The 20,824-nt window shown below is 38.5% G+C and overlaps 1 protein-coding gene across 1 annotated transcript in view; it reads left to right on the forward strand.

The window, feature by feature from the left end:
* The first annotated feature begins 14 nt into the window (after positions 1-14).
* LOC130233195 (cytosolic acyl coenzyme A thioester hydrolase-like) overlaps positions 15-20,824 on the forward strand; it is a 79,854-nt gene continuing 59,044 nt past the window's right edge. The window contains exon 1 of the mRNA XM_056463119.1: positions 15-99. Within this exon, the coding sequence (XP_056319094.1) occupies positions 93-99 (7 nt within the window). The 5' untranslated portion in view covers positions 15-92. The remainder of the gene's footprint in view (positions 100-20,824) is intronic.

The following is a 20,824-nucleotide window of genomic DNA, read 5'->3' on the forward strand; positions in this document are numbered from 1 at the left end:
TTTTGATAATCAATCGTTTTAAACATGGTGCACTTTCAGATTTAAACCTCAGCTGGATGTATTTGTTCACTTAAAGCTGTGTTACACACTGCATGGAAGGTCATTTTCAAATATCAATTGTCCTCTCGTAAAGCAGCTCTAAAACAAAGAGTGTACTGATTCAGCGCATACCAGTTCAGTAATGGTTTTTGTTTATTTAAGTTCAGCTAGTGTTTGACATTCATCAGTTATGAAATGAGTTCAATTTTTGTAAAAGCCTAAATTAATAGTATTATTATTGAGTTAGTTTAAAGATTGTCGATTTCAATATCATTGTCAGTGTTTGAAAAGTTTGTCTGAAAAAAGAAAAATGATTGCGCTGTAAAGCAACTCCACAGAGGACAATAGTAGGTCACACTTTTTTTTAAGGTCCGTTTGTTGAATTAAAGTTACATTGCAACTAATTCTTATTAGATTATATTATACTGTTAGGTTGGGGTTAGGGTTAGTGTAAGTTGACATGTACTTGCAAAGTTTTTATAGTCAGTTAAATATAGGCAGTATCAACAGATATTAAACAGACAATCTACTAATACTCAAATGGACCATCAAAATAAAGGGCCCTATCATACACCCGGCGCAAGGCACGACGCTATTGTTGTTTGCTAGTTTCAGCTCAGCGCAAGAGTAGTTTTGACATTTTGCACCATGCTGTTTAAATAGCAAATGCATTTGCGCTCATATGTTCGCCCATAGGCGTTCTGGTCTAAAAAAGGAGGCGTGTTGAGGCGCATTGCTGGAGCGTTGCTATTTTGAGGAACTAAAATAGACTGTTCAATAGATCAGATCAAAGCAGGTCTAAGGTCCAGCGTAGAGCGCGTTAGTTGTGTGCCTCGCTTACACATTGCTTAAAACACACAGGGTGTACAGCAATACGCAAATTTCTTTACAAATGAAAAAGAATTAAAGGATTAAAAAATTACAAAAATATTATTTTCTAGCCTACAAAAATATAAACCTAAATATAAAAACTTTCATGCCTTCACCTCAGGGGGCTTTTTCAGTTTATTCAATTTGCTTTTGTATAATGTTGTTATTATTATTAGCAGTATTATTTATTATATGCATATTTATATTGGTTTTATTAAAAACAAGCTTAGATTTGCCGACCTGTCAGGTTTTAGACCATATGGGGCACAGCATGTGTAGTTCGAAATAACTTCACACTTCGTTATTATTTTTCATTTATTTGTTTGCTGGAAATTAGAACTGAATTTAGAAATAGTTTTAAGCAAATCTTTGCGCTTAATAAACGAAATTACATATGATAGGCTAATGTCTGTGCATACAACATGTTTCCCTGTCCACGAGAGTGAAAGTGAAAGTAATAATGAGAAGGCTCATCTCTCATTCTCACGCTGTAGATGCCCTGTTTAACTGTTTACTCTCTAGTGAAGCATTCAGTTTTTACACTTACAAAGTCCGTCATATAAATAGCAAACGCGCCATGGCGCAACGCAACTGACTCTTAAAGGGAACGGGAGATGAGACTCTGATTGGTTTATTCTCAAAACACACCTATAACTCATTAAGAGAATAAGCTCAACCCTGTTAGACCATGCGCCACGGCGCAGAGCGGATTTTTCTGTCCTTAAAATAGCAAAAGTGGATTGTGACGCCCTTAATGCTTTTGCGCCATGTGCTTTAGACTTTGCGCCTGGATCGTCAAAATAGAGCCCATAGTGTTACCCATTAGTAGGCCCACACGGAATTCCACAGATTTTCGAGGATTTATAGCCCGTCATTGATTCTGTTTATTTAATTGTGTAAATGTGTGTAAATTTATATTTATTCAGTTTTTAAATTAATTACAGTAATATTATTGACTAATATGAACATATTCATATGAATTATTTATAATACAGTTTGTGAAGTCATATTTTCTGTTAGTAGATGTATTATATGAGAGACTTGCTGTTTACCAAGTAAGGTGGATCTAATTAGATCTGCATTGTAAACATTAAATACATTTTAAAAAGGTATTACTTATATTTAATATATTAAGGTTTTATTTTTGGTACTCCCAAAATAATTCTGCGAAGAAATAGAACACAATTCTGCGCAGAAATTGCAAAAAAAATGTCAGCAGATTCCGTCTGGCCCTACCCATTAGTATTTACTGTAGGAATGTTTCAGCCTTAACCAATTATGGAACTGTGTTGCAGCAGCACAAAAAGTTAGTCTTTATACTTTTTCTTTTCTTCAAAGCTCAAGCATGCATGCACACACTTTAAGATTTGAAACTTGTGGTGCGTGCCACATAATATATTTAGACAGCCCGGGCTCATTAGAAACACTTGCCAAAAACAATTTTTACAAATCTAAAATATGTATCTTCTCTTTGCCCATGTTGTTGTGGTCAACATCTTCAACATCTGTTTTTTTATCTATGTTGCCATTTTGCAATCACACGTTTTTTGACTATTTTGAAAACACTGATGTAACATTAGGGATAAAATTCCTGATTTATTGTTCAAACATCAATCCTGTTTGATGGTGTCAAGATGCCCCCCTTGTGTCTGAGAGAAGATAGATATCTTCAATATTCAAACTGTAAATGAAAAGCAAGCCAAAGACAACACTGACAAGGAACCCAAACTCTAGTCCCTGCTTAACTTTTGTTACTGCTTAGTCAACATATTTTTCATACCCTGTCATGCTGCTCCCAGGCCAATATTGAAATCTCTTTATAATATAAACTGTTATTGCGATGCATTTATATTCTAAAATTAAGCACTTGTCGATGCCAAAAACCTAGTGGTACTGTGCGCCGACATATGGCGCGTAAGTGCTCATGGCGGCCCAAATTCCATTCTCGGCTTGGGGTCATTTGCAGATCCTTCCCCTTTCTCATAATAAAGGTGAACCCCCCCCCCCCCCCCCCAAAAAAAAAAATAAATAAATAAATTAAAAATAAATTACTTAAAAATGTGCTTGTTCTGAAAAAAAAAAAGTTGTTTTATGCAAGTATGACCGATAGATCATTGATCTGATGGGGAAAAAAGTCTTCAGGTTGGTACATGGTTAGTGGTTAAGTTCACCCTTCAGAGCTTTTCAGTGGCTCATCATCAAATTGTTATGTGATATGTGATGCCTTTAATGCGTTAACATTATTTGCCATTTATTTATTGTTATTGTTGACCCTATTTTTTGGAGCGGCGATTGCTTGTCTATGACTAATTAGCAGTTTTAGGTGATGCCAGCTGAAAAGGATAAGTTGAATAAGTTTAATAAGTTGAGAGGGCAGGTTATATTAGGCATGTCACTTCTTCAGGATTTACCCAGTCCATGTTTTAAATAACGTGCACTGATGAATCATAATAGGGTTGTAAATTAAATAGAATACGTAAGCTTCACTGATTAACTTCAAAGGCAAAAAAATGAGGATCTAAATAGGTCACTCGTTCGGAGAGAAGGCATAATTTGAAGGGTTCCATTTTTAATGTCATCCAAAGGTCTGCTCAAAATAGAAAAGTAATAATTTCTGTCTAGCTCTTTCAGAGGGCCTCGTTTAGCATTTAAAATGAGGAACTCTGGAACTGTTTTCTAGAAAAACATAAATAGTTTTTCAGGGTATCCCCGGGGTCTTAAAAAGCCTTAAAATATCTTAAATCTATATTTTATATATAATATATATATATATATATATATATATATATATATATATATATATATATATATATATATATATATATATATATATATATATATATATATATATATATATATATGTAACTAATGACTGTAGAGTCATGACTATTTCATATTTTAATATATTTTGTGACGACAGTGGCATAATACAGTGAAAAAAATGCTCTTTAGCCATATTAAAACACTGTTCATGTGCGTGGGTAAAATTTACCTGCATGGCGGTTCTAAGTATAGAAGACCCTGGCGGTTCTAGTGTTTAAGGAAAGTAATTTTAAGTCAGGAAACAACATAATATTTTCAAAAACATTGCATTGAAAATTCCACCTAAAATGAAAGCTGCAAGCAGTGTTTCCCAGCATGGTGCTGTGTTGCGGCTGGAAGGGCTTATGCTGCGTAAAACAAGAGTAGATTGTGGTTCATTTCGCTGTGGCGACCCCTAATAAATCAGAGACTAAGCGATATCGAAAAGATGATAAAATTGCAGATGTGTGACAAACTTCCTTCTGCCAGAAGGTGGCACTGTGACAGTAACTGAATGTTGCCATGTAGATTGGGCATTTTATAAGTAGTGCATTCACACTGAAAACAAAATAATAAGTGCACTTTAATTACCCGAATGATGCACTCATTCAACCGGTAATATCAAGTGTGGAACAATTCACGCACTCAACGACCGCAGATTTGCTCACATAATGGAAGGGGCGGAGCTATTTATTCATTATGGATTGTGAAAGCAAAAATCTCCTAAGAGAGTGGTTATAGCGCTTCCTGATGGTGAATACAGTTATACTTATTGCAGGTATTATTTGGTACTTTGGTCATTTATTTCGCTATTTTGGCAACCGTCAAACGTCATTAGGGAATTGATTTGAATTTGCGCCTAGTAAAAAAACGTGTTCCATTTGGGACGACACTACATACATACACTGTGCTGTTGAGTGTGTAAGTGCATAAGTACATAGTGCATAAGTGCATAGTGTATAGTGTGCCATTTGGGACGCAGCTTATGTTTGTGTTGTATCATTTTCCTCTTCCATGGTGAAATATTAACGATTATCATGTCGTGACAGACACATCTATCATGAAAATCCAGGATTTAACCTCATATTTGCCTTTAGATTAGACTGACCAAAAAATCTCTATGTTTGTTTTGGTGTACAATATGCTATTTCTTGATGTCAGGAGGCGCTATGACTGTAACTGTATATTGTAGATGTGTTTAAATCAGGACGCTTATCAAACATGTCAGTTTTGATGCAGATCCGACATTGCATGCCTTACTTAGAACTTCCTGCACTGTAAAAAAAAAGTTGGGTTCCACACAATCGATTAGTGTTGGGACAACATAAAGAAAATAGGTTAACTAATTAGTTTTTACAAATTTAAGTGAATTGAACATAAAACAATCAAGTTATCCCCCCAAAAACTCAAGAATTGTCTTGTTTCAGCTCAATTAAATAAGTAGTTTTAACAAAAAGAAAATGTAATTTTTGTAGTTTGTTTCTTTGGGAAACACCGAAATTTGTTAAGCCACCACGGACAACTCTCTAGGGGCCCTAACATGCACCCGACGCAATAATGTGCAAGACGTCTATGGCGTGATTTGTTTCTGTTTACAGACCAGCGCAACCCTAATTTTTACGTTTTGCGCCACGTTGTTTAAATAACAAATCCATTTGCGCCATTTTGAGGACTCATCGGTGTGCCGATCTATAAAGGAAGTGTGTTAAGGCACATTGATGGTGCATTGCTATTTTAAGGAGCTGAAATAGACCACGCCATTGACCAATTAAAAGCTGCTCTAAAGTCCAGCTATGTGGGTCCAAACGCTAACACATTGCTTAGTACACACAGGATGTACAGCAATAAGCAAATATCTTTACATATGAAAAAAAATAAAGGATTAAAATATTACAAAAATTAATATTTTTTACATAAATAAATATAAACCACTACCTCAATGCCTTCTTCACCTCAAGGGGCTTTTTTCACTTTTTTCATGACAATTTGCACTTATATAATGTTATGGCACAGTAGGTAGTGCTGTCGGCTGGGTCAGTTGGCGTTTCTGTGTGGAGTTTGCATGTTCTCCCTGTGTTCGTGTGGGTTTCCTCCGGGTGCTCCGGTTTCCCCCACAGTTCAAAGACATGCGGTACAGGTAAATTGGGGAGGCTAAATTGTCTGTAGTGTGTGAGTGTGTATGAATGTTTCCCAGAGATGGGTTGCGGCTGGAAGGGCATCCGCTGCGTAAAACATGTGCTGGATAAGTTGGCAGTTCATTCCGCTGTGGCGACCCTGGATTACTAAAGGGACTAAGCCGAAAAGAAAATGAATGTATGAATTTATTATATGAAAAATTATATTTTTTTAATGAAAGCAAGTTTAGATTTGTCCACCATTCGGGTTTTGAAGACGTCTGCATCACCATAATGGGCATAAGAATAGGACGTGTGTTTGGATATAACTTTTTTTGACCGGACTTTGTTATTATTGTTCATTTCATGAGTTCACACTTGTAATCGTTTCAAAATAAAGCGTATTTGGTGTGCTGTCCGGGGAGAGGGCTCTGAGCTCGGGGAGACACCCCAACTTGAGTTATTCCCCTTATCAGGAAACAGAGAGGAATTGGGATTCGAGCGAAGTATCTAGCCCGGCCCCAGAACGCTCCCCCCGGGATTGTAATGCTTAAGAGCTGAGGTGTCGGGGTGGTGGAGGGATGCTAAAGCTGTGAGATGCTGCAAGTAAGACAGCTTTGGTATATATAGGGGTTTGGTCAAGAACTGAGTTGGATAATAGAATAATTGTCAATGACGTATTTGATACTGAAACTTCTGCGCCTGCTCCTCCCGAAATTTGTTTACAAAACATCACTTATTCAATGCTGGAAATTAGAACAGATTTAGAAATAGTACTGAAACAAATCTTTGCACATAACAAACTAATTAAATATGAGGGTAATAGATGTCGTCAGTGGAGTGTACAACACCGTTTCCTTACTCCACAAAAAGTAAAGAGTAAAAGTAAAATTCAGAGAAAGCAAAGAGGCCGAATGGGGAGGCTCATTCTTTATCCTCGCCCTGCAGTTGGTCACTAGTGAAGTGTTCAGCTTTCCACAAGCCCGCCATGTAAAATAGCAATGCGCCATGGAGCGACACAACTGACTCTTTAAGGGAATGAGACTTGAGACTCTGATTGGTTTAATGCACGTTATGCTCAGAAACACACCCATAACTCATTAAGAAGAATGAGCGCAACCCAGTCATATCATGCGCCAGGGTGCGACCATATTTTCCATCCTTAAAATAGCAAAAGTGGATTCGGACTCACCCTTCATGCCTTCGCACCATGCGCTTTAGACTTTGCGCCTAGGTCAGTACCCAAACTTGGAGTTTATTTGTTTAAAATGTCTTGGAGAAGGATGTTAAAGATACAAGGCCTGAGAAAGTAAAGATTGCCTAGACACACTTTGGTTGTGTTTTAGTTTTTGCTCCAAGATACTGTTTGAAAAACACGGGCCACATTCCATGTGATTTTGTATAGGTGGCACTGTTGAGCAGTTTTGCTACATTGATTTCTGCAACCCATGTCAGATGATATATTTGCTACTGCTGTCATTTGTGCAAAGTTCCATACGTTTTCATGCATGTTTAGGGGCCTTCAAAACTTCAATTCGTTGAAGACAGAATAATAATAAACAGCAATTTCGAGAGGGTTTTGGTGCAACAGCCACCTTCTTCCTCTTCATTGCTTGTAACGTCAAAAAATACGACAATGTGTGTGTGTGCGCAAATTTGTGCACCCGTTAAAACATCAGGGATAATAAATGGCTCAATTACACCACTTATTATTCTGCTAACAAGGAGCGTTCAGGATAGAAAGCCCCGATTGCCTGCTGTCTGAGCTGGATCCATCAACAGCAAGTGTTTGTTCTTATCGTCTCCTGCACTCATCTTGTGCCTGCTGTTTCTGGCTAATAGTGTTCTTGAGGATGGAATGATGGCGTCTAAAAATTGATCTAATTCATTCGCCCTTGCTGAATAGAGAAATTGGTTGAGACAAATTGAGGCCATGCTGAGGTAATTCGGTTAATGGTTAGTTGAAAAGGACAGAAGAGGTGACTCCAGGGCGGGCAGTTTAATTTTTATGTAAGATGATAAAGTGAGATAATAAAGTGATTTGAGTCATAAAGTGAGAGTTGAATGAAGGTCAGGGAATAGGCATGAAATGCAACTCAGGCAGGCAAGATGTTCATTGCTTGTTACAATGCATTAAAATAATTATGATTTAGTGCCGTGGCTGTCGCTCGACATACTTGGCTGAGTCCGCTTCTAGGAGGTGCTGTGTGCAGATTTTTCAGTATACTTGTTTGACACAAATGCCTAGTGTGCATAACTAAAGTTCACAAGTTGATGCTGCTCACTTGAAGTTTCTTCCTCTCTTTGTCTGATGGTCTCTGACAAATATGGCTAATAATTGGCTAATACTCAAAGGGATAGTGTCACCCCCAAAGTGTAAAATGTGCTACTATTTACTCACCCCTAAAATGTATCCAAAACCTTTATTAGTTTCTTTATTTTGTTGAACATCAAGGAAGATATTTTGAAGAAAGCTGAAGACCAATTGACTTCCAAAGAAGGAAAAACAATACTATAGAAGTCAATCCTTACAGGTTTCTAGTTTGTCTTCAAAATATCTTCCTTTGCTTAATAGAGGAAAGAAATGTAAAGATTTGTGTCTCACAAACAAGTGATGGGTGAGTAAAGTAGAAACTTATTTTGGCGAGTTGTCCCTTTAAATCTTAATTGTTGTGGCTTACAGTCAGTGTGCGAATTATACATTGACGATCAGGGGGTCAACTTTATCTGTAATGTTACTGTAGTTTGTGTAATAGAAGTGTCCGCCAATTTTATATTTATTTAAATTATGTCTAATTTATTAATAAAACATATTGAAGTATTCAGTGTTTTGAGGGATATTCAGTGTCCTGACCTACAGTATCCTCTGAGTAGTTATTTCAGAGGTTACTGAGGTCAAACTATAAAAACTATGCATCTAATTTTACTGTTTTTTAGGGTATATGTTGATACCAACACCAATTTACCTAAAAGTGTCTTGTGAAACCCTTGCTATGTCCATCGATGCTTTAGATCTGCCGATTTCAGTCTGTTGAATGATTTTTTTTTCTTTCATAGACCCGATTGGTGCGATTATAGATTCACAGGGTTTTAACCATAATAGGAACGGTCAAATGTATTTTTATATTATCTGTTATGCTAATCATTAACATTATTATTTAAAATACAGATCAGCTTGAACTATTTCTCACTATTAAAGGGCTGGACCGCCATACACCTTGTTTTGACTACTTAAGAATGGATCAACATTAATTAGGGGGGTCAATACCCCCCAAACCCCCCTGTAATTCGCACCCTGCTTAAAAAAAAAGCATATCTCTAAGTTGCCGTCGACTGAAGTTTCACAAGATGTCAGTAACAACTAAAGTAATCCGTACATACAAAGAAAACACATTAATAATGTCAGAAATCCGTTGTATATAAGGAAATTAGGGTTGGAAGCAAAACTATGCAGGGCACCGGCCCTCCAGGATCGAGTTTGCCCATCCCTGCCCTAGACCCAATACTTGTGCTAGATTGGCACTACCAACGACTTCTGAACATTCTGGAGAACCATGTTGCACCCAATGGGTCGAACATTGTATCCAGAAGGCGGTGTCATGTATCAGAATGTTTATGCACCAATACAAAACAGCAAAACTGGTGACAGAGTGGTTTGATGAACATGAAAGTAAAGTTGAACATCGACCATGGCCATCACAGTCACCAGACTAATATTATCGAGCCACTTTGGGGTGTTTGCAGGAGTGAGTCAGGAAATATTTCCTCTACCAGCATCACATAGTGACATGGCCACTATTCTGCAAGAAGAATGGCTCAAAATCCCTCTGGCCACTGTGCAGGACTTGTATCTGTCATTCCCAAGCCAACTGATGCTTTATTGGCTGCAAAAGGAGGCCCTACATCATACTAATGAGTTATTGTGGTCGATGAGGTATGTTCAGTTTCATTGTCCATTATTTTTTTTTACAATTATTAATTAAAACACACTAAAAGTAGAGCACATTATAAAAATGCTCATTTAAATATACTTAATTTTATAATACATCCTTAATTTTCTTAAAAAAAACATTTCATAGTTTTCCTAAAAAAGATCCCAAAATTCCTAAATTGTCTTATGACTGTATTTTTGTATATTATTATTTGTGTTGAAAAAATAATGTTTTTTGTTTTTTTTAAACAGCTGTAGCAAAATTATAAGAAACAGTAATGTAAAAGAATAGAACAGTTATCTGAGTTATCTGAGAAAGTTTGCTATACAGATTTTGGTATTAAGGTTGTTTTTTTTAGATTGACAGGCAGTTCAATCAGTCATATGAGCAGACCAGTGCAAGAGGTAAATAAAATAACACATTTCTCCCCAAAGCTCTCTGTCTCACAGCTGTGTCCTTTATGCAAGGACGTTTGGCTTACACACATGCGCACACACTCTCGCTTCTGCCTTCACCGTCTGTTTCCACGTCTGCTTTTCCCATTGCGCATGATGAAGCAGACCAAAGCTACTGAATATCCTGAATGGATTTCTAAAGGATCGAGGCAGCCTGTTTTGTCAGAGGGAAGAGGGAGGTCCTTGGGTATGTGCCTGACCCTTGGCAACCTCTGTTACACCACACAAAGCAAGATGACAGCTGTGATTCCCTTCCTTTTCCCCGCTTTCCTCATTTCCTTCTTCATAGTATTTGTCTCATTCATAACTTCAATGGTATTCAGATTATAACTTTCTTTTTCTTTTTTTTTTTGCGAAGATGTATTTGATTTCTCTATCTCTCTCGCCTTTTTGTGTGCTGTAAATGAAGAGTTGATTTAGGTATGGAAATCTGTGATCGCATCCTCACATTGTTTCAGACCTATATCCTGTAGAACTGTAAAATGTCAGTTGTACACAGAGAAATCTGCATCTCAAACGTATTAAAACAACACATGCATCTGACACTTTTATGCAATGGTTTGTTTTCAAGCACTTAATATAAACATGTCTCATGTTTAAAGAAATATTTCACCCAATAATGAAAATGACATTGTTAATTACTCATTATGTTATTGCAAACCTGACATTTAGGCCCTGTTTATACCTAGGGCCTCATGTACCAATACTTGCTTTGATTCATACTAAAGCATTGCGTACGGACAAAGCTGTGAATGATGTGCGTACGCAGTAAAAAAAATCAGATGTATGAAACATTGTGTACGTGGAATACCACACTTATTCTCTTTGTACATCCGAATTAACGTGAAACTAAGCGCACCTGCACGAGCTCAAAACCCGTCCCTGCCTCCTTCCCCTTATAAATATGGTAATGACTCCACTTTGGCAAAAACAAACGAAAAAGCAATGGCAAAGCAAGCAAGCAAGAGAGAAACTTCACAGAATGTGAATTGGAGGTGCTCCTATCGGAGGTAGACCGGAGAAAAACGGTGTTATTTGCAAGTTTGTTCTCCGGAATTATTAACAAAAGAAAAAAAAATTGAATGGGAGAGTTTAGCTGATGCGGTTAACGCAGTGGGGCCTGAACATCGCACTGGGAACAAATTAAAAAAGAAATGTTCCCATGTTAAAGTTGCAGGTTAAGAGAACAGTGACGCACCATCAAAGTGTGCACCGACAGGCGGGGTGCTGAACTAACAGCATTTGAGGAGAGAGTTGCCTCAATTGTGGGTGACACTTTACTGTCTGGAGTAGTATCCGTGTCTGTTGGAAGACACAGATGTATTATAGGAACACTTTGTTAGGGGCGGTATAGCAGCTCCCCTCCGCTCTTATCAAGGCAGCGCCACCAGCATTTCAGCTGCCCAGGTCGCCCGCTCTACAACTGACTGAGTGCGAAAATGGGCATCATTGTATCTGCGCTCTTGGTTTGTGCGTTGTTGAGGAGGGTTAACAGCCACGTCTTTAATCGATAACTGTGGTCTCCTGATATGCAGTTAAATAATTACGCTTAATAAAATAAATACAATTAAATAACTTTTATTGCTGGAATAATATCTTTAAATACATCACTCACCAAAAAGCCACCCATTCGCGTACCCTGCCACCTTGGAGCCTCATCCCAACCATGCTGTTTGTGAAGATAAATGAATCATGGGTTGACTAAGGCCACCTTGCCACAATATTTGTTAGGCACATTTGAGCATCACATATTATTTGCACATTTATGGAATGGAAGTGTTTTAGATTCACGTATGCAAATTCGTCTTCAGATGGCGCCTTTATAGCAATGTGTGTGCAGTCGGGTCGCTCCGATTACATTGGGAAAACCGGTGATCGCTACAAATTGCGCTTTAATGATTGGCTGGTCCACTGCATGGTATGGAAACCTTATATACCTGCTAGACATGCGGATGATCCCGTCCCATACAGCTGGCATTGCACGGTTCAAAGACGACTTGCTTAACCCCAAGCGGTCTGCCAGTTCCCTTTGAAAAGAACCAGTTGCCAGGAAACTTTGTTGGTGCTATACTTTGTAGTGTGCAATTTAACATAATTGCCTATAGGAGTTGGCAATGGAAATAAAACAAACACAGAAATACACGTACACCAGACATGAAGTTGGCATGGACCAACGCACATGCTCATGTTAATTTCACCGTTAGTAAATCCAAACGTGAGCATGAAATCTGGTTGTACGCAAAGTTTTTGTGCATATGCAGCGTTCATACATGAGGCCCCTAGTCACTTGTGTTTTCTCTGATTTGTGAAAACTAGGGGTGTAACGATACTTTTACCTGTCCCGAATTGTCATGATACGAGGGTCCATAATAAATACAGTCAGTCCAAATGTGCAGACACTGGAGTTAGAGAGAAAAGAACAAAGGAAAGTGCAACAACTGAGGAGCCATTCAAAAAGAATGCATCTTTGTGCCTGAAAACACAAAATGCTGCCATGTTGCTGTCGTCATGCCAAACTGCTACCCCATAAATAGAAGTGTGTAACACTAGTCCCACCTCCGAGTTCTTCTGATTGGTCTACTGCTCTGGAACTGACAGTATTAAAAATTAGCACTGCTGTGGGTTAAAGTTAATAATAGTAATAATAATTCCTAACATTTATATAGTGCTTTCTGGACACTCAAAGCGCTTTACACATTTTTGGGGGGAATATCCTCATCCACCACCAGTGTGTAGCATCCACCTGGGTGACACGACTGCAGCCATATTGCGCCAGAGCACACACCACACACCAGCTGATTGGTGGAGAGGAGACAGTGTGATGAAGGCAATTGTGGTATGGGGGTGATAAGGTGGCCATGATGGACAGAAGCCAGTGGGCAAATTTTGTGTGGATGCCGGGGTTAAACCCTACACTTTTTCAAAGAACATCCTGGAATTTTTAACTTCCACAGAGAGTCAGGACCTCGGTTTAACCTCTCATCCGCAAGACGGCACTCACTGAGCAGTATAGAGTCCCCTTCTCTGTAATGGGGTGTTAGGACTTACACAGACCGCAGGTTGAGAGCCTCACTAACACCACTTCTGGCAGCAACCTAGGTACTGACCAGGCATAGCCCTGCTTAGCTTCAGTGGGAGAGAGTTGCAGAGAGCTAGCTGTCACATGGCATTGCCATCCAAAAAAAACATGGTGCTGCAAATGACACAAGTGTATAACGGTCACGCATGTCTGTCAAACAATAGAAATGTAAGATATTGTCTCACCTTGTGAGCCCGTAAGTCAATCTGTGATTAAGAGAGCCTTCTCTGCACACATAATATTGAACAGTTGTTGTCCTCTGCACCTGCTGTTATGGATGGATACAATGCTGCAATTTCATTAAAAGAGATTTAGATTTGAAGCTTACTGAATCTAATTTAATACCTAATTCTTGTTACATTTTGGAGGAGTAAAATACGCTTACCTTACTATTATCGAGTTGGACCCACTTTTGCCTTCAGAACTGATTCAACAAGATACTGGAAATATTTCTCAGAGATTTTGGTCCATATTGACATGATAGCATCACGCAGTTGCTGCAGATTTGTCGGCTGCACATCCATGATGCCAATCTCCCGTTCCACCACATCCCAAAGGTGCTCTATTGGATTGAGATCTGGTGACTGTGGAGGCCATTTGAGTACAGTGAACTCAATGTCATGTTCAAGAAACCAGTCTGAGATGGTTCGCGTTTTATGACATGGCACGTTATCTTGCTGGAAGTAACCATCAGAAGATGGGTACACTGTGGTCATAAAGGGATGGACATGGTCAGCAACAATACTCAGGTAGGCCGTGGCGTTGACACAATGCTCAATTGGTACTAATGGGCCCAAAGTGTGCCAAAAAAAATCCCCCACAAAATAACACCACCACCATCAGCCGAAACCATTGATACAAGGCTGTATGGATCCATGCATTCATGTTGTTGATAGAAATTTCTGACCCTACCATCTGAATGTTGCAGCAGATTTTCCAATCTTCTATTGCCCAATTTTGATGAGCCTGTGCGAATTGTAGCCTCAGTTTCCTGTTCTTAGCTGACAGGAGTGGCACCCGGTGTGGTCTTGTGCTGCTGTAGCCCATTCGCCTCAAAGTTCGACATGTTGTGTGTTCAGAGATGCTCTTCTGCAGACTTCGGTTGAAACGGGTGATTATTTGGGTTACTGTTACCTTTCTATCAGTTGGATCCAGTCTCCTCTGACATCAACAAGTAATTTGTTGCCACAGAACTGCCGCTCACTGGATATTTTTTCGTTTAAATCATTCTCTGTAAACCCTAGAGATGGTTAAGATTGATAATCCCTGTAGATCAGAAAACTGCTGATCAGTCTGGCACCAACAACCATGCAACGTTCAAAGTCACTTAAATCACCCTTCTTCCCCATTCTGATGCTCAGTTTGAGTTTGCAGCAGATCGTCTTGACCATTTCTACATGCCTAATGCATTGAGTTGCTGCCGTGTGATTGGCTGATTAGAAATTTGCGTTAAAATGCAGTAGAACAGTTGTACCTAATAAAGTGGCCGGTGAGTGTATACATATCTGGTTTCAACACAAAGTACTGAAGTGGTTTGAGCGTTTGGGTTTACATCCATGTCAAATGCATGAGGACATTTGCACCTGTCTTTTTCAAGATCAGATAACTATCCAATCTGAAGAAAAAAAAAAAAAAGCGCATGAAGTGAGCAGTTGTAAGCAGCCTTTCAGGCAACTTGGATCGTTCTAGTGTCAAACAGAATCTCACTGTGTGTCATGAGCTGTTCCCGACTCATTTACACTTGTCATTTATTGCAAAGTTGATCCAAACAAATCTTCTAAATTAAATTAAAATCAGAAGTATGGTTATATGCTGGAGAGTAAAATATGTGGGGGCTGAGTGAAGATTTTAAATATTCAGAGCTCAGTAACTTAGCTATGTGACAGGTTGCTATGAATAGCTTGTCTTGTGTAGGCATTATGCGTGGGAAAGTTTTTTTTTTCTTCATCTTTTAAAGGTTTAGTCAAATCTGAATTTGTCATCCCACGATGGCCACTATGCACAGGCCTCACTGAGACACATCAGAGAAACGATTCATGACAGAAAAAGTGTCTGAACTATCAAAAGTCAGTTTTATGTAGTATAATTGTTGTTTGATTTTCATTGGCTTCCCGTCCATTTCAGGATTGAGTATAAAATTCTTCTGTTTGTGCCTGCACAATTTGGCGTCTAAATATCTACCAGATTTCCTGCATCCCTGTAACCCTCCAAGAAATTTAAGGTCTTGTAATCTGAATGGAGCTATATGTAAGTTTTTGACTCTTCTAGAGCATAAAATTACCATAATATGTTTGCAGATATTTACGAAACATGCTAAGTGAACATTCTTGTTCATCTGAAAAACAATGCTAATGTCAGTTATTCTGCTTTGAAAATGTGCGTTACGTGCCAGAACAGCTGTCTTTGTTTTAGTGCCTTCAACCCGCCCTATTCCAGTTTAGCCAATTATATTTTAGCACCACAGGCTGCCTTGGTGGAAAACAGTGTTTCTCATTCATTCTGTCAGAAAGGCTCTCAAAGTATGCGTCCAGGACTGAAAATGCTACCTCCGTGGACAGTAGCAGCCTCCAAAATGACACACAGATTCACATGAGGTGGTTATTAATTATCAAATTAAATATGTATATATATATATATATATATATATATATATATATATATATATATATATATATATATATATATATATATATATATATATATATATATATATATATATTACAATTGTAACATTAGGTAAGCAGATTACATTGTAACCCCATGTCCCCATGACGAGATTGCAGTGATAAGCAATTTGGCTGTTTGCACCAGACGATATGCGACAGAAATTGAAATACACCCATTCAGAATCACAGAATAGTGCACCTACTGCACTCCAACAAAATGTTAAGGTTTATAATTTAATTATACATATTAAACCCGTTTTAACATTATTGAATGTACATGCTGAATCACCGATATGTGTTGGTTTAGAACTGAGTCACAGTTCTAAAGTTCAGTTTCAAGCAGCTTATTTTATGATCTGAGGTGAACTATCTGCTGCTGCTTTCAGTATATGGCAATAAATGTCACATAAAATGGCATTCAAACTCACATTGTTGGCATTTAACACTGAATAAAGCACGTAAGGTGTACCCGAGGTGATCATTGTCCGTTTGTCCTGTTGTTCAGCTGTAAGAAATAAAAGCTGTTTCCCAAATATAAATTTTTCTGGTGTTGGTTAGAACAAAAACTTATTTTAATATGAAAATATTTCTTCTATTGTGTGCTGTTGCTTTTGTTTAGAACATGACTTAAATCAGCCTTTAGGCTCAACAGTCAGGCACACTGCTGTGGTGTCGTCAATTTGGCAACCTGCGCTTGCGTGTGTTTTGAACTAGGAATACTTACTGCACCTCTAATTTTTTTGAAAATCCCTACTTTGAGGCTGAAGCACAGGAGCTTTTTTTGGTAGTGGGTCCTCGTTTATGCAATGGTTTACCTGTACAACTCAGAATGGCCACCCCTTTACCTGATTTTAAATCTCTTCTTAAAACTCACTTGTTCTCTTAAGCTTTGTGTCTGCACTTGCTTCAATAAGCAGTTATTGCTATTTGTACTTTCTTCACCTCATATTGTTCTATTTTACATTTTATGTACAGCATGTTGGTCAGCCCTAGCTGTTTTGAAAGTGCTTTAAAAATTCAATTAATGTAAACTTAAACTAATATTCCAAAAACTGTGCCTCAATTGTTGAACTTTTCCAAGTCCAAATCCCACTGAATAAAATCTGTTAAATCACAAGGGTTCTAATTATTTAAAGCAAGGCAAGTTTATTTATGTAGCACATTTCATACATAATGCTATCTGAAAGTTCTTTACATAAACAAGAATAAAAGAAACAAGAAAATAAAAACAACAAAGAATTAAAAATGATTAAAACAGATAATAATAGATTAAAATGTGGTAAAACAGGTTTTAAAGGAATGAAAAAGTAAAGAAAGACATAATAGCGCGATCTGTGTGACGTAGCACATTGCTCATTCAGTAAAGGCACAGCTAAACAGATGTGTTTTCAGTCTTGATTTGAATGTGCCTAATGTTGGAGCACATCAGATCATTTCTGAAAGCTGATTCCAGCAGCGGGGGGCGCAGTAGCTGAAGGCGGATTCACCCTGCTTTGACTGAACCCTTGGAATTTTTCATTTACTTGTATCTGTAATGTATTGAGGTCCTAGGCCATTTAGTGATTTATAGACAAGTAAAATCTATTTTGAATGTAACTGAGAGCTGGTGTAAATACCTGAGGACAGGTGTGATGTGCTCAGATTTTCTGGTTCTGGTCAGAATCCTGGCAGCAGCGTTCTGGATCCATTATAGTAATCCATTCTGCTGGTGATAAAAGCATGAATAAGTTTCTCCAAAGCTTCACTGGAACAAAGCATCTAATTCTAGCAATGTTTTTGAGATGATAGTATGCTGATTTACTGCTTACTGCTTTGACATGACTACCGAAATTCAGATCTAACTCCAGAATCACACCAAGGTTCTTATTCTAAAGTAATTACACTGTATTTAGGCTTAATTTTCTTAATGCAGTTGTTCATTTATTACTTGTATTACTGAGATGGCGATGCATCTGACACAGCACTCTGAGGTAGTACATGCAATAGAAATGTTGTCAGCTCGTCAGATCCTCTAAATGCTATACGAGCTGAAGTTTTGGTCTAGTGGCTGTTTACGTCTGCGTTCACATGGGAGACCATATGAGATTACAGAATAACACAGACTAAAAAAGCTGCCAGCTGAACTGCGGAGGCCTAAGCAATGTGTCTTCTGGGAAGAGTGTGTGTTTGGGGACAAGAGAACGAGTATGTGTGTTAATGGAGAGAGATGGAGTGTGTGCGTTTGAGGAGAGGAGGCATCGATAAAACTAACAGATGGGTGCATGAATGCATCTGGATTTCCTCCAGCCGAGCTCCAGCAGGAATGATTATAGAGAGCAGACAGGTTACATCCATCACAGATCAAGTGCGAGCGCGTTTATATCTGTGTGTGTTGCTCAGAAAGAAAGGCTGTGTGCCAATATGGCACTGTTGTATCTGTAGTAGGACGGTGGGAGTTTTGTGTGAGTAAAGCCAGATGAGTCTTTATCAGATATTAAGTGAATAAATATGTTAAATGAATATTCTGGGTTAAATACAATGTTGGTCAACAGCTGTCGTATGTTGATATGAGTTTATAATGAAAGTCTAACAGTCTAGCATGCAGCTCTGCAAATTGATCTTGAAGCCCAATCCCAGTTTTAGCCCCTCGTTTTGTGCGTTCACATGAAAGGGTTGGGGTGTGTCCCGATTTTCTTTAGATTGGAGATGTAAGGGGACTGACCATGTAGACTTTCAAACAGAAATTTTTCTGGAGCACACTACAAATGAAGGAGTATGAGAGTTTTGTCTGAATACATCAATTAAAGGTGCTGTATGTATGTTTTTGACTCTTCTAAAGCATAAAAATACCATAATATGTTTGCAGATGTTTAAGAAACATGGCAAGTGAACATTCCTGTTTATCTGAAATACAATGCTGAAGTCAGATATTCTGCTTTGGCTGTTTGAACCAGACGAAACATGACAGAAATTTAAATACAGCCATTCAGAGGCACAGAATAGTGCACTCACTGCACTTCAGTGAAATAGTAAGGTTTATAGTCTAATTATTACACATTAAATCTCTTTAACATTATTAAATGTAGATGCTAAATCATTGATATGTCAGTGATTCATGATATTTTTCATCCGAAAGATGGCACTCACTGACAGTATGGTGTCCCCTTGACTATACTGGGGCATTAGGACTCACACAGACCGCAGGTTGAGCGCCCCTGCTGGCCTTACTAACACCATTTCCAACAGCAACCTAGTTTTCACCATGTGGTCTCCCATCCAGGTACTGACCAGGCTCAGCCCTGATTAGCTTCAGTGAGTAACCGGTCTTGGGCCGCAGGGTGATATGGCTGTGGTTGACAGGTCCTTCTCAATAGGGGATTAGCAACCTGCGTCACACATGACATCACACAGGTTCAACCGTGCATAGCAGTTGCAAAAAAAAAAAAAAAAACAGAACAGCAAACATGTTGTGTTGTGCGGTAGGATGTTTTTGGCTAACAGCCATCAGAAGAGCTGAATGGAGTGAGGGCCTAATTAAAAATGCTCGACTCTTCAGTTCTCATGTTATATCAGGTAAGTTCACGCTATGCTGAATCGTACACATTACTCGTTTTTGATTGCAGCAATGATTTCAGCAAAAACAGTTAAATATGGTCAATTAAACTGCGGACACTGAATGCTTAGAATGAAATGTAAAAATGTAAGTTCACATACCCTGCCGTACAGGTGCAGTTCGCTGTCAGAATGCAGTTGTTTTGCTTGGTGATGATTACTCAGACCTTGGACAGCTCCGTCTTCTTTCCTTGTCTTTGGCTAGGCAGAACCTCGGTTTTTAGCACTATGCAGTTTTGAATCTGGTAATCATGGAACATTATTTCTTGCACATGACCACACAGAACAAACTTGTGGGCATCCAAAGACTTGTAGGCCTTTAACTTCTCTCTTGTAAAATCACTTGGAGTTTTAATGAGATGTATATTTGTATATTTCGGGCTGGATGCTTGACTATTTTGTCTCATTCAATATCCGCTGGGAGGGTGCTATCGCAAATGGACCTGTCAGATGAACGCCGCTCACTTTAATGTTAATTTTGCCGAATAACTGTGCTTATCACTGGGTAACAAGCTGTTATAATACATAAATACATAAATAAAAAAACAAATACATAAAATATGTAACCATTATGTAACTCTAACACAACAACAAACTCTGTACCGCATCGGATGTCATTCCCTCGCTTTAAATGCTAGCGCTCCTGGGTTTTTCTGCAACCTCGCTGCGCGCACATCCTGAATGTTTACAAACCGGTAATTCATCTATAGGTCGGTGTTACTGATCGTGTCTGGCCAGCGAATGTGGAGAATCTTTCTGAGACAGGTGTTGATGAATGTCTGGATTGTTCGGGTGGTAGTTTTGGTTATCCTCTAGGTTTCGACCCGTACAACAATACAGACTTAACAATGGAGTTGAACAGACGGGTCTTGGTGGTCAAAGTAAGTTCTCTCAAAATCCAGATGTTCTTGAGCTGGATTAAAGCATTTCTTACTTTGCCAGTTCTTGTTTTAATGTCTGTATCTACTCATATTCTTTATAAAATGCACTTTTCCCAAGGATTATGAAGTAAATTAAGCGAAGTTTATTTATAAACTAATTTCGAGAGGATCACATGCTTATGATTGCTGGTCCCGCATTATCCAATTTATGATTCACCAATCAGACGATTCCTAAGCCACTATAAATACCCTAAGTTCCATATCACAGCCATCTTCGTTTTGAAGAATCCCCCCTTCCACCCCTACTCCTCCTCCTCCTTTCCTATATGGGTGGCATGGTGGCCCAGTGGTTAGCACTGTTGCCTCACAGCAAGTACGTCACTGGTTTCTGTGAG

This window comes from Danio aesculapii, chromosome 8 (genome assembly GCF_903798145.1).
Source record: "Danio aesculapii chromosome 8, fDanAes4.1, whole genome shotgun sequence".
In the NCBI taxonomy this organism is placed as follows: domain Eukaryota; kingdom Metazoa; phylum Chordata; class Actinopteri; order Cypriniformes; family Danionidae; genus Danio; species Danio aesculapii.